The sequence below is a fragment of the Tursiops truncatus genome, chromosome 6, assembly GCF_011762595.2.
Source record: "Tursiops truncatus isolate mTurTru1 chromosome 6, mTurTru1.mat.Y, whole genome shotgun sequence".
NCBI classification, from domain to species: Eukaryota; Metazoa; Chordata; class Mammalia; order Artiodactyla; family Delphinidae; genus Tursiops; species Tursiops truncatus.
This window is the reverse complement of record NC_047039.1, coordinates 97866255-97881416: the sequence shown is the minus strand read 5'-3', so window position 1 is coordinate 97881416 and position 15162 is coordinate 97866255. Positions and strand designations below refer to the sequence as shown.

At 39.8% G+C, this 15162-nt stretch overlaps 2 protein-coding genes across 3 annotated transcripts in view; one reads left to right on the top strand and one right to left on the bottom strand.

The window, feature by feature from the left end:
- PAPPA (pappalysin 1) overlaps positions 1-15162 on the bottom strand; it is a 256746-nt gene that overhangs the window by 17640 nt on the left and 223944 nt on the right. The window contains exons 21-22 of one of the 2 annotated variants that reach the window (XM_073806482.1): positions 14459-14557; positions 13656-13751 (exon numbers count right to left, since the gene is read on the bottom strand). In XM_073806482.1, the coding sequence (XP_073662583.1) occupies positions 13656-13751; positions 14459-14557 (195 nt within the window). The remainder of the gene's footprint in view (positions 1-13655; positions 13752-14458; positions 14558-15162) is intronic. The other variant, XM_033858469.2, reaches the window with a different exon arrangement.
- ASTN2 (astrotactin 2) overlaps positions 1-15162 on the top strand; it is a 986509-nt gene that overhangs the window by 963340 nt on the left and 8007 nt on the right. The gene's annotated exons all lie outside the window — the stretch shown is intronic.

The following is a 15162-nucleotide window of genomic DNA, read 5'->3' as shown; positions in this document are numbered from 1 at the left end:
CTTCAGTGCTGGAACACCTCAGGCCAAACAACCAGCAGGATAGGAACACAGGTCCACCCATCAGCAGACAGGGTGCCTAAAGCCACCTAAAAACACACCGCTTGACACAGCCCTGCCCACCAGAGGAACAAGACCCAGCTCCACCCACCAGTGGGGAGACACCAGTTCCTCCCACCAGGAAGCCTGCACAAGCCTCAGGATCAATCTCAACCACCAGAGGGCACACACCAGAAGAGGAGCTATAACCCTGCAACCACCAGAAAGGAGACCACAAACACCCAAGTTAGACAAAATGAGATGGCAGAGAAATGTTTCAGGTGAAGGAACAAGACACAAACCTACAAGAACAACTAAATGAACAGGAGATAGATAGGCAACCTACCTGAAAAACAGTTTAGAGTAATGACAGTAAAGATGATCCAAGATCTCAAAAAAAGAATGGAGGAACAGACAAAGAAGTTATGAGAGATGATTAACAAAGAGCCAGAAGATTTAAAGAACAAACGAACAGAGATTTAAAGAACAAACGAACAATAACTGAAATGAAAAACACACCAGAACGAATCAATAGCAGAATAACTGAGGCAGAAGAACAAATAAGTGACCTGGAAGAAAGAATGATGGAAATCACTGCCATGGAACAGAATAAAGAAAAAGATGAAAAGAAATGAGAACTGTCTCAGAGACCTCTGGGACAACATTAAACACACCAACATTCACATTATGGGGGGGGGGGGGGGGGTCCCAGAAGGAGAAGAGAGAGAGAGAGAGAGAGAAAGGGCCTGATAAAATATTTGAAGAGATTATAGCTGAAAACTTCCCTAACATGAGAAAGGAAACACTCAAGTCCAGGAAGTGCAGAGAGTCCTGAACAAGATGAACCCAAGGAGGAACACGCTGGGACATATTAATCAAACTAACAAACAAAAATTAAAGACAGAATAAATATTAAAAACAACAAATAACATACAAGGGAACCCCCATAAGGTTATCAGCTGATTTTTCAGCAGAAACTCTGCAAGCCAGAAGGGAGTGGCAGAATATATTTAAAGTGATGAAAGGGAAGAACCTACAACCAAGATTATTCTACCCAGCAAGGATCTCATTCAGATTCGACAGAGAAATCAAAAGTTTTACAGACAAGCAAAAGCTGAGAGAATTCAGCACCACCAAACCAGCATTACAACAAATCCTAAACAAATTTCTCTAGGCAGAAAAGAAAAGGCCACAAAAAGATACAAGAAAATTACGAATAGGGAAGCTCATGAGTAAATGCAAGCATAAAGTAAAGGTAGGAAATCATCCACACACAAATATGATATAAAAATCAGCAGTAATGAGAAGAGGAGAGTACAAATGCAGGATATAGGAAATGCATTTGAAATTAAGAGAGCAGCAACTAAAAACAATCTTGTACATATAAAGCCTGCTATATCAAAACCACGGGAACCACAAACCAAAACTCTACAATAGATACACATACAAAAAAGAAAAAGAAATCTAAACACATAACTAAAGATGGACATCAAATCACAAGACAAGAGAACAGAAGAGGAAGGGAGGAAAAAAGACCTTCAAAAACAAATCCAAAACAATTAACAAAATGTCAATAAGAACATTTATATTGATAATTACTTTAAATGTAAATGGATTAAATGCTCCAACCAAAAGACACAGACTGGCTGAATGGATATAAAACCAAAACCTGTACACTTCAGACCTAGGGACACATACAGACTGAAAGTGAGGGGATGGAAAAAGGTATTCCATGCAAATGGAAATCAAAAGAAAGCTGGAGTAGCAGTACTCATATCAGACAAAATAGACTTTAAAGACTGTTACAAGAGACAAAGAAGGACACTACATAATGATCAAGGGATCAATCTAAGAAGAAGATATAACAATTGTAAATATATATGCACCCAACAAAGGAGCACCTCAGTATATAAGCCAGTGCTAACAGCCATAAAAGGAGAAATCAACAGTAACACAGTAATAGTGGGGGACTTTAATACCCCACTCTCATCAATGGACAGATCATCCGGACAGAAAATCAATAAGGAAGCACAGGCCTTAAATGACACATATTAGAACAAATGGACTTAATTGATATTTATGGAACATTCCATCTGAAAGCAGCAAAATACACTTTCTTCTCAAGTGCTCATGGACGATTCCCCAGGATAGATAACATTTTGGGCCACAAATTAAGCCTTGGTAAATTTAAGAAATCATATCAAGCATCTTTTCCAACCACAACACTACTGGATTAGAAATCAAGTACAGGGAAAAAACCTGTAAAAAACACAAACACATGGAAGCTAAACAATACGTTACTAAACAACCAATGGATCACTGGAGAAATCAAAGAGGAAATTAAAAAAAAATACCTAGAGACAAACGACAACATAACACAACGGTGCAAAACCTTTGGATGCAGTAAAAGCAGTTCTAGGAGAGAGGTTTAGAGCAATACAATCTTATCTCAGGAAACAAGAAAAATCTCAAGTGAACAACCTAACCTTACACCTAAATTAACTACAGAAAGAGGGACAAGCAAAACCCAAAGTAAGTAGAAGGAAAGAAATCATAAAGATCAGAGCAGAAATAAATGAAATACAGATGAAGAAAACAATAGCAAAGATCAGTGAAACTAAACGCTGATTCTTTGAGAAGATGATAAACAAAATTGATAAACCTTTAGCCAGACTCATCAAGAAAAAAAAGGAGAGGACTCAAATCAATAAATTAGAAATGAAAAAGAAGTTACAACTGACACCACAGAAATACAAAGGGGCATAAGAGACTACTACAAGCAACTATATGGCAATAAAATGGACAGCCTAGAAGAAATGGATAAATTCTTATAAAGCTACAACCTTCTAAGACTGAACCAGGAAGAAACAGAAAATATGAACAGACCAATCACAAGTACTGAAATTGAAACAGTGATTAAAAAACTTCCAACACACAGAAGTCCAGGACCAGATAGCTTCACAGGCAAATTCTATCAAACATTTAGAGAAGAATTAACACCTATTATTCTGAAACTCTTCCAAAAAAACTGCAGAGGAAGAAACACTCCAAAGCTTATTCTATGAGGCCACCATCACCCTGATACCAAACTCAGACAAAGATACCACCAAAAAAGAAAATTACAGGCCGATATCACTGATGAACATAGACGCAAAAATACTCAACAAAATACAAACCGAATCCAACAATACATTAAAAGGATCATACACCGGGATCAAGTGGGATTTATCCCAGGGATGCAAGAATTCTTCAATATCCACAAATCAATCAGTGTGATACACCACATTAACAGACTGAAGTATAAAAACCATATGATCATCTCAATAGATGCAGAAAAAGCTTTTGACAAAATTTAACACCCATTTATGATCAAGCTCTCCAGAAAAGTGGGAATAGAGGAAACTTAACATAATAAAGGCTATATATGACAAACCCACAGAAAACATCATTCTCAACAGTGAAAATCTGAAAGCATTCCCTCTAAGATCAGGAACAAGGCAAGGATGCCCATTGTCACCACTTCTATTCAACATAGTTTTGGAAGTCCTAGCCATGGCAATCAGAGAAGAAAAAGAAATAACAGGAATCCAAATTGGAAAGGAAGAAGTAAAACTGTCACTGTTTGCAGTTGACATGATATTATACATAGAAAATCCTAAAGATGCTATCAGAAAGCTACTATAGCTCATCAATGAATTTGGTAAAGTTGCAGGATACAAAATTAATACACAGATATCTCTCGCATTCCTATACACTAACAATGAAATCTCAGGAAGAGAAATTAAGGAAACAATCCCATTTACCATTGCACCAAAAAGAATAAAATACCTAGGAATAAACCTACCGAAGGAAACAAAAGACCTCTACTCTAAAAGCTATAAGACGCTGATGAAAGAAATCAGAGAGGACACAAACAGATGGAAGAATATACCACGTGCTTGGATTGGGAGGATCAATATATCCAAAATGACTATACTACCGAAGGCAATCTACAGATTCAGTGCAATCCCTCTCAAATTACCAATGGCATTTTTCACACAAGTAGAACAAAATTGTTTTGTTTTTTTACATTTATATGGAAACACCAAATAGCCAAAGCAACCCTCAGAAAGAAAAATGGAGCTGGAGGAATCAGGCTCCCTGACTTCATACTATACTACAAAGCTACAGTCATCAAAACAGTATGGTACAGACACAAAAACAGAAATACAGATCAACAGAATGGGATAGAAAGCCCAAAAGTAAATTCACACACCTTTGGTCAATTAATCTACGACAAAGGAGGCAAGACTATATAATGGAGGAAAGACAGTCTCTTCAATAAGTGGCGCTGGGAAAACTGGACAGCTATATGTAAAAGAATGAAATTAGAACACTCCCTAACACCATACACAAAAGTAAACTCAAAATGGGTTAAAGACCTAAACGTAAGACCGGACACTATAAAACTCGTAGAGGACAACATGGGAAGAACACTCCTTGACATAAATCGCAGCAAGATCTTTTTAGGTCCACCTAGAGTAATGAAAATAAAAACAAAAATAAATGGGACCTAATTAAACTTAAAAGCTTCTGCACAGCAAAGGAAACCATAAATGAAACGAAAAGACAACCCACAGAATGGGGGAAAATATTTGCAAACGAAGCGACTGACAAGGGATCAATCTCCAAAATATACAAGCAGCTCATGCAGCTCTATGTCAAAAAAACAAACAACCCAATCAAAAAATGGGCAGAAGAGCTAAATAGATAGTTCTCCAAAGAAGACATACTGATGGCCAAAAAGCACATGAAAAGATGCTCAACATTACTAATTATCAGAGAAATGCAAATCAAAACTACAATGAGGTATCCTCACACTGGTCAGAATGGCTATCATCAAAAAGTCTACAAAAAATAAATGCTGGAGAAGGTGTGGAGAAAAGGGAACCCTCCTATACTGTTGGTGGGAATATAAATTGGTACAACCACTATGGAGAACAGTATGGAAGTTCCTTAAAAAAATTAAAAATAGAACTATCATATGATCCAGCAATCCTACTCCTGGGCATATAGCTGAAGAAAACCATAATCTGAAAGGGTACATGCACCCCAATTTTCATTGCAGCACTATTTACAATAGCCATGTCATGGAAACAACCTAAATGCCCATCAACAGATGAATGGATAAAGAAGATGTGGTACATATATACAATGGAATATTACTCAGCCATAAAAAAGAATGAACTAATGCCATTTGCAGCAATATGGATGGACCTATAGATTATTATACTAAGTGAAGTCAGAGAGAGAAAGACAAATATCATGATATCATTCATATGTGGAATCTAATTTTGAAAGATACAAATGAACTTATTTACAAAACATCAACAGACTTACAGATATTGAAAGCCAACTTATGGCTACCAAAGGTGAAATGTGGGGGGGAGGGATAAATCAGGAGCTTGGGATGAACACACACACATTACTATATATAAGATAGATAACCAACAAGGACCTACTGTATAGCACAGGGAACTCTATGCAATATTCTGTGATAACGTATATGAGAAAATCTAAAAAAGAATGAATATATGTATATGTATAACTGAATTGCTTTGCTGTACACCTGAAACTAATACAACCTTGTAAATCAACCTTGTCAATAAAATTAAAATATTACAAAAATGCTCACACCTTTTATCCTACTCATGTTAATTCCAAGAATCAGTTATAAATGAATAATTACAGCTATAAAGTATTTCCGTGTAAAGATGTTCATCAGCATCATTATCATTGTGAGAAAATGAAATAAAAGTTAAAATCAAAGTTGGAGATAAATGATTACATAAATTATTGTACATCACAACCATATACTAAGTATACTAACTATGTACAGCAAAAAATGCAACTAAAGAAGCCTGGAGCCAACCAGGAGATACAGTAACAGTTCTCCAACTTGAGTGTGTTTCTTGGATCTTGCCCTGTTCACCCCTGTATTTTAGAATCAGAGCATCTTTCTTGAAGGAACAAATTCTCTTAAGGACACTACAGTATAAAGGGACTAGGATAGGAAGCCAGGAACCTTGCTCTATTTCTATCACTCACTATGCTACCTTGGACAAATCATTCCTCCTTTACGGGCCTCAGAGCCCCCATTAAGGAAACGAAAAGTTTGGACTAGATCATCACAGAGCTCTGTAGCCAAAATGACTGCGATTCTTTGCCCTTCACATCTCAAAACCAGTTTCCCCTCTTTAAAATGAGAGATAAGATCAAATGTTTTTTCAGCTTAGAATATATATGAATATAAAAATAGAAATAGTTCAGAGACCTTCAAGATGATGGAGAAGTAAGACGTGAAGATCACCTTCCTCCCCACAAATACATCAGAAATACATCTACATGTGGAACAACTCCTACAGAACACCTACTGAATGCTGGCAGAAGACCTCAGACTTCCCAAAAGGCAAGAAACTCCCTGCATACCTGGGTAGGGCAAAAGAAAAAAGAAAAAAACAGAGACAAAAGAATAGGGACAGGACCTGTACCACTGGGAGGGAGCTGTGAAGGAGGAAAAGTTTCCACACACTAGGAAGCCCCTTCACTGGTGGAGACGGGGAGCGGGGGGATGGGGTGGGGGGGAAGCTTCGGAGCCACAGAGGAGAGTGCAGCAATGGGTGCAAAGGGCAAAGCAGAGAGATTCCTGCACAGAGGATCGGTACCGACTAACACTCACTAGCCCGAGAGGCTTGTCTGCTCAATCGCCAGGGTGGGCGGAGGCTGGGAGCTGAGGCTTGGGCTTCAGAGGTCAGATCCCAGGGAGAGGACTGCGGTTGGCTGCATGGACACAGCCTGAAGGGGCTAGTGCGCCACGGCTAGCTGGGAGGGAGTCCAGGAAAAAGTCTGGACCTGCCGAAAAGTCAAGAGACCATTGTTTCGGGGTGCGCAAGGAGAGGGGATTCAGAGCACCACCTAAACAAGCTCCAGAGACGGGTGCGAGCCGCGGCTATCAGCACGGACACCAGACATGGGCATGACACGCTAAGGCTGCTGCTGCCGCCACCAAGAAGCCTGTGTGCAAGCACAGATCCCTATCCACACCTCCCCTCCCGGGAGCCTGTGCAGCCCGCCACTGCCAGGGTCCTGTGATCCAGGGACAACTTCCCCGGGAGAACACATGGCGCCTCAGGCTGGTGCAACAGCATGCCAGCCTCTGCTGCTGCAGGCTCGCCCCGCATTCCGTACCCCTCCATCCCCCCGGCCTGAGTGAGCGAGAGCCCCCTAATCAGCTGCTCCTTTAACCCTGTCCTGTCTGGGCAGGAACAGACGCCCTTGGGCGACCTACACGCAGAGGCGGAGCCAAATACAAAGCTGAACCCCTGGGAGCTGTGCGAACAAAGAAGAGAAAGAGAAATTTCTCCCAGCAGCCTCAGGAGCAGCAGATTAAAGCTCCACAATCAACTTGACGTACCCTGTATCTCTGGAATATCTGAATAGACAACGAATCATCCCAAAACTGAGGCAGTGGACTTTGGGAGCTACTGTAGACTTGGGGTTTGCTTTCTGCATCTAATTTGTTTCTGGTTTTACATTTATCTTAGTTTAGTATTTAGAGTTTATTATCATTGGTAGATTTGTTTACTGATTTGGTTGCTCTCTTCCTCCTTTTATATATATATATATTTTTTTTTTTTTTCCTTTTTCTCTTTTTGTGAGTGTGTATGTGTATGCTTCTTTGTGTGATTTTGTCTGTACAGCTTTGCTTCTACCATTTGTCCTAGGATTCTGTCTGTTGTTTTTTTGGGATTTTTTGTATACTTTTTAGCACTTGTTATCATTTTTGGATTTGTTTTTTGGTTTGGTTGCTCTTTCTTTTTTTTATTACTTTTAAACTTTTTAATTTTAAATGATTTTTATTTTAAAAACTTTTTTTTTCTCCCTTTTCTTCTAAGCTGTGTGGCTGACTGGGTCTTGGTGCTCGAGCTGTGTGACTGACAGGGTCTTGGTGCTCAGGCCTGTGTCTCTGAGGTGGGAGAGCCAAGTTCAGGACATTGGTCCACCAGAGACCTCCTGGCTCCACATAATATCAAATGGTGAAAGCTCTCCCAGAGATCTCCATCTCAACGCTAAGACCCAGCTCCACTCAACGACCAGCAAGCTACACTGCTGGACACCCTATGCCAAACAACTAGTAAGACAGGAACACAACTCCACCCATTAGCAGAGAGGCTGCCTAAAATCATAATAAGATCACAGACACCCCAAAACACACCACTGGATGCAGTCCTGCCCACCACAAAGAAAAGATCCAGCCTCATCCACCAGAGCACAGGCACCAGTCCCCTCTACCAGGAAGCCTACACAACCCACTGAAACTAACCTTACTCACTGGGGGCAGACACTGTAAACAATGGGAACTACAAACCTGCAGCCTGTGAAAAGGAGACCCCAAACACAGTAAGTTAAGCAAAATGAGAAGACAGAGAAACACACAGCAGATGAAGGAGCAAGGTAAAAACCCACCAGACCAAACAAATGAAGAGGAAAGAGGCGGTCTACCTGAAAAAGAATTCAGAGGAATGATAGTAAAGATGATCCAAAATCTTGGAAATAGAATGGAGAAAATACAAGAAACGTTTAACCAAGGACCTAGAAGAACTAAAGAGCAAACAAACAATGATGAACAACACAATAAATGAAATTTAAAATCCTCTGCAAGGAATCAACAGCAGAATAACTGAGGCAGAAGAATGGATAAGTGACCTGGAAGATAAAATAGTGGAAATAACTAACACAAGCAGAATAAAGAAAAAAGAATGAAAGAATTGAGAACAGTCTCAGAGACCTCTGGGACAACATTACAGGCACCAACATTCGAATTATAGGGGTCCCAGAAGAAGAAGAGAAAAAGAAAGGGACTGAAAATATTAGAAGAGATTATAGTTGAAAATCCCAAATATGGGAAAGGAAATAGTCAATCAAGGGCAGGAAGTACAGTGAGTCCCATATAGGAAAAATCCAAGGGGAAACACGCCAAGACACATATTAATCAAACTATCAAAAATTAAATACAAAGAAAAAATATTAAAAGCAGCAAAGGAAAAACAACAAACAACACAAAAGGGAATCCCCATAAGATTAACAGCTGATCTTTCAGCAGAAACTCTGCAAGCCAGAAGGGAGTAGCAGGACATATTTAAAGTGATGATAGGGAAAAACCTACAACCAAGATTACTCTACCCAGCAAGGATCTCATTCAGATTCAACAGAGAAATTAAAACCTTTACAGACAAGCAGAAGTTAAGAGAATTCAGCACCACCAAACTAGCTTTACAACAAATGCTAAAGGAACTTCTCCAGGCAGGAAACACAAGAAGAGAAGGAAAACACCTACAATAACAAACCCCAAACAATTAAGAAAATAGTAATAGGAACATACATATCAATAACTACCTTAAATGTAAATGGAGTAAATGCTCCAACCAAAAGACACAGGCTCGCTGAATGGATACAAAAACAAGACCCGTATATGTGATGTCTACAGGAGACCCACTTCAGACCTAGGGACACATACAGACTGAAAGTGAGGTGATGGAAAAAGATATTCCATGCAAATGGAAATAAAAGAAAGCTGGAGTAGCAATTCTCATATCAGACAAGATAGACTTTAAAATAGAGACTATTACAAGAGACAAGGACACTACATAATGATCAAGGGATCAATCCAAGAAGAAGACATAACAATTGTAAATATTTATCCACCCAACATAGGAGCACCTCAATACATAAGGCAAATGCTAACAGCCATAAAAGGGAGAAATTTACAGTAACACAATCATAGTAGGGAACTTTAACACCCCAATTTCACCAATGGACAGATGATCCAAAATGAAAATAAATAAGGAAACACAAGCTTTAAATAATACATTAAATAAGATGGACTTAATTGATATTTAAAGGACATTGCATCCAAAACCAACAGAATACACTTTCTTCTCAAGTGCTCATGGAACGTTCTCCAGGATAGATCACATCTTGGGTCACAAATCAAGCCTTGGTAAATTTAAGAAAATTGAAATTGTATCAAATATCTTTTCTGACCACAACACTATGAGACTAGATATCAATTAAAGGAAAACACCTGTAAAAAATGCAAACACATGAAGGCTAAACAATACACTACTACATAACCAAGAGATCACTAAAGAAATCAAAGAGGAAATCAAAAAATACCTAAAAACAAATGACAAGGAAAACACGACACCGCAAAACCTATGTGATGCAGCAAAAGCAGTTCTAACAGGGAAGTGTATAGCAGTACAATCCTACCTCAAGAAACAAACATCTCAAATAAACAAACTAACCTTACACCTAAAGCAATTAGAGAAAGAACAACAAAAACTCAAAGTTAGCAGAAGGAAAGAAATCATAAATAAATGAAAAAGAAATGAAGGAAACAATAGCAAAGATCAATAAAACTAAAAGCTGGTTCTTTGATAAGATAAACAAAATTGATAAACCATTAGCCAGACTCATCAAGAAAAAAAGGGAGAAGACTTAAATCAATAGAATTAGAAATGGAAAAGGAGAAGTAACAACTGACACTGCAGAAATGCAAAGGATCATGAGAGATTACTACAAGCAACTATATGCCAATAAAATGGACACCAGGAAGAAATGAACAAAGTCTTAGAAAAGCACAACATTCTGAGAGTGAACCAAGAAGAAATAGAAAATATAAACAGACCAATCCCAAGCACTGAAATTGAGACTGTGATTAAAAATCTTCCAACAAACAAAAGCCCAAGACCAGAGGGCTTCACAGGCGAATTCTATCAAACATTTAGAGAACAGCTAACACCTATCCTTCTCAAACTCTTCCAAAATATAGCAGAGGGAGGATCTCTCCCAAACTGATTCTACGAGGCCACCATCACCCTGATACCAAAACCAGAGAAAGATGTCACAAAGAAAGAAAACTATAGGGCAATGTCACTGATGAACACAGATGCAAAAATCCTCAACAAAATACTAGCAAACAGAATCCAATAGCACATTAAAAGGATCATACACATGATCAAGTGGGGTTTATGCCAGGAATGCAGGGATTCTTCAATATACGCAAATCAATTAATGTGATAAACCATATTAACAAACTGAAGGAGAAAAACCATATGGTCATCTCAATAGATGCAGAAAAAGCTTTCAACAAAATTCAACACCCATTTATGATAAAAACCCTCCAGAATGTAGGCATAGAGGGAACTTACCTCAACATAATAAAGGCCATATATGACAAACCCACAGCCAACATCATCCTCAATGGTGAAAAACTGAAACCATTTCCACTAAGATCAGGAACAAGACAAGGTTGTCCACTCTCACCACTATTATTCAACACAGTTTTGGAACTTTCAGCCAGAGCATTCAGAGAAGAAAAAGAAATAAAAGGAATCCAAATCAGAAAAGAAGAAGTAAAGCTGTCACTGTTTGCAGATGACATGATGCTATACATGGAGAATCCTAAAGATGCTAACAGAAAACTAATAGGGCTAATCAGTGAATTTGGTGAAGTAGTAGGATACAAAATTACTGCACAGAAATCTCTTGCATTCCTATACACTAATGATGAAAAATCTGAAAGGGAAATTAAGGAAACACGCTCATTTACCAATGCAACAAAAAGAATAAAATACCTAGGAATAAACCTACCTAAGGAGACAAAAGACCTGTATGCAGAAAACAATAAGACACTGATGAAAGAAATTAAGGATGATACAAACATAGGGAGAGATATACCATGTTCTTGGAGTGGAAGAATCAACATTGTGAAAATGACTACTACCCAAAGCAATCTACGGATTCAATGCAATCCTTATCAAACTACCAATGGCATTTTTCACAGAACTAGAACAAAAAGTCTCACAATTTGTATGGAAACACAAAAGACCCCGAATAGCCAAAGCAATCTTGAGCAAGAAAAACAGAGCTGGAGGAATCAGGCTCCCGGACTTCAGACTATACTACAAAGCCACAGTAATCAAGACAGTATAGTACTGGCACAAAAACAGAAATATAGATCAATGGAACAGTATAGAAAGCCCAGAGATAAACCCATGCACATATAGTCACTTTATTTTTGATAAAGGAGGCAAGAGTATACAATGGAGAAAAGACAGACTCTTCAATAAGTGGTGCTGGGAAAACTGGACAGCTACACATAAAAGAACGAAATGAGAACACGCCCTAACACCATATACAAAAATATACTCAAAATGGATTAAAGACCTAAATGTAAGGCCAGACACTATAAAAGCCTTAGAGGGAAACACTGGCAGAACACTCTATGACATAAATCACAGCAAGATCCTTTTTGACCCACCTCCCAGAGAAATGGAAATAAAAACAAAAATAAACAAATGGGACCAATGAAACTTAAAAGCTTTTGCACAGCAAAGGAAACCATAAACAAGACGAAAAGGCAACCCTCAGAATGGGAGAAAATATTTGCAAATGAAGCAACTGACAAAGGATTAATCTCCAAAATTTATAAGCAGCTCATGCAGCTCAACGTCAAAAAACAAACCCAATCCAAAAGGGGGCAGAAGACCTAAACAGACATTTCTCCAAAGAAGATATAGATTGCCAACAAACACATGAAAGGATGCTCAACATCACTAACCATTAGAGAAATGCACATCAAAACTACAATGAGGTATCACCTCACAGCAGTCAGAATGGCCATCATCAAAAAATCTACAGACAATAAATGCTGGAGAGGGTGTGGAGAAAAGGGAATCCTCTTGCACTGTTGGTGGGAATGTAAGTTAATACAGCCACTATGGAGAACAGTATGGAGGTTCCTTAAAAAACTAAAAATAGAACTACCATACAACCCAGCAATCCCACTACTGGGCATATACCCTGAGAAAACCATAATTCAAAAAGAGTCATGTACCACAATGTTCATTGCAGCTCTATTTACAATAGCGAGGACATGGAAGCAACCTAAGTGTTCATCAACAGATGAATCGATAAAGAAGATGTGGCACATATATACAGTGGAATATTACTCAGCCATAAAAAGAAATGAAATTGAGTCATTTATAGTGAGGTGGGTGGACCTAGAGTCTGTCATACAGAGTGAAGTAAGTCAGAAAGAGGAAAACAAATACAGTATGCTAACACATATATATGGAATCTAACAATAAAAAAAAGTCCTGAAGAACCTAGGGGCATGACAGGAATAAAGACACAGACATACTTGAGAATGGACTTGAGGACATGGGGCGGGGGAAGGGTAAGCTGAGATGAAGTGAGAGAGTGGCATACGCATATATACACTACCAAACATAAAATAGATAGCTAGTGGGAAGCAGCTGCAGAGCACAGGGAGATCAGCTCAGTGTTTTGTGACCACCTAGAGGGGTGGGATAGGGAGGGTGGGAGGGAGACACAAGATGGAGGGGATATCGGGATATATGTATACGTATAGCTGATTCACTGTGTTATACAGTAGCAACTAACAGAACATTGTAAAGCAATTATACTCCAATAAAGATGTGAAAAGAAAAGAAAAGAAAGAAGAAGTAGCTCCCCGTGAGCTCGTTTGTCACAGGAAATACTTTTCAACTCACATTGGCCAGGTTGGCCACCTCTCTCCCAACTCTCGGCTCGGGCCCCAAACTCTGGTCCCAGCTCTCATCAGGAGGAAAGTGGAGGTTGCCACTCTTCTGTGGGTGGGTGAGATGCATCTCAGCTGGATGTTCCAGTTTCACTATAAATACTTAAATCACTCCTGTAACATCCTAATACCCTAAGGAAGACAATGGCAACCAAGACCACACCCCCTAATTCTACAGGTGTAAACAACAGAAGAGATTATAAAATGCTTAAAGGCCATAACTGACCTCGCTGGGAGTGTCCCATCTTCCCTCTTCCCCTAGACTTTCGCCATACCCCCTGAACGTGTGTGTTCTCTCTAGGATTTTACACGCCGGTCTCCTGCCCCAGACACTTTTCCTGGCCACCTGGCTGCCCCTTCTCCTCATACCTCAAGTTTCAGCATTGATGCAGATCCCTCTGCAGAGCTTTCTCCAGCCCTTTGCCTGGGCCCTCAGAGAACTCTGTCCTTTCCTTTAAAAAGTGTTGCACTTTAGTTTGTCTGCTTCCATAGCTGACTCTAAGCTTTGAGGCAAAGGGACTACATCTACAAAGATTATCCATGAACCTCCACATCTAGTTCAGGGATTAGCACATGATACTAGCTCAACTACTGACTAAAAGAATGAAAAATACCATGGAACGTAATACAATAAAGCTTGTAGGTGAGTGCTGACACAACCAGGGCAACGGGTTGTCCAGCACGTAGGGGTGATCCTGGACCAGTAAGCTGGAGAGGCCTGCGTAGGTGGCTGCAGAGCGGGGCGCACTGGCCTACCTTTTTGGTTTTCACCGTCGAAGCGCAGCAGTCCCCACCGTCATAGTTGCAGAAAGCTCGGTTGTTGATGGCATCACAGTAATTGTCTCCCATGAAGGGCTGTACGTGAGGAGAGAGGCAGGAAGGAAAGGAGGCCTGGTTAGCATGCTGGAGTAAACGGGGGCTGGCCTCTGTAGATATTTAGCTGTATCTCATCTTCTCACAAACCTCCACAGTCAGCCTACCTGGCTTCAAATCCCTATACCCTTTTGGACAAACTACCAGTCCTAACTTTTTTTTTTTTTTTTGGCTGTTTTGGGTCTTCATTGCTGCACGTGGGCTTCTCTTGTTGCAGAGCACGGACTCTAGGAGCACGGGCTTTGGTAGTTGTGGCTCACAGGCTCTAGAGTGCAGGCTCAGTAGCTGTGGCGCACGGGCTTAGTTGCTCTGCGGCATGTGGGATCCTTCCGGACCAGGGCTCGAACCCGTGTCCCCTGCATTGGCAGGCAGATTCTTAACCACTGTGCCACCAGGGAAGCCCACTTCTACCATTTTTAAAGACTCTTATCTAGCCAAGTTTTTCCCAACCAAACTATGGTTATGCTAGGAGACATACTCTTATATGCTGGGTATGCAAAGGCAGCAGGATAGACCACTATGCCCTCCTGAAGCAGGGGGCTCATTTCACTTGAGGAAATGGTATGGAAATTTGAGCCCCCTTTCCC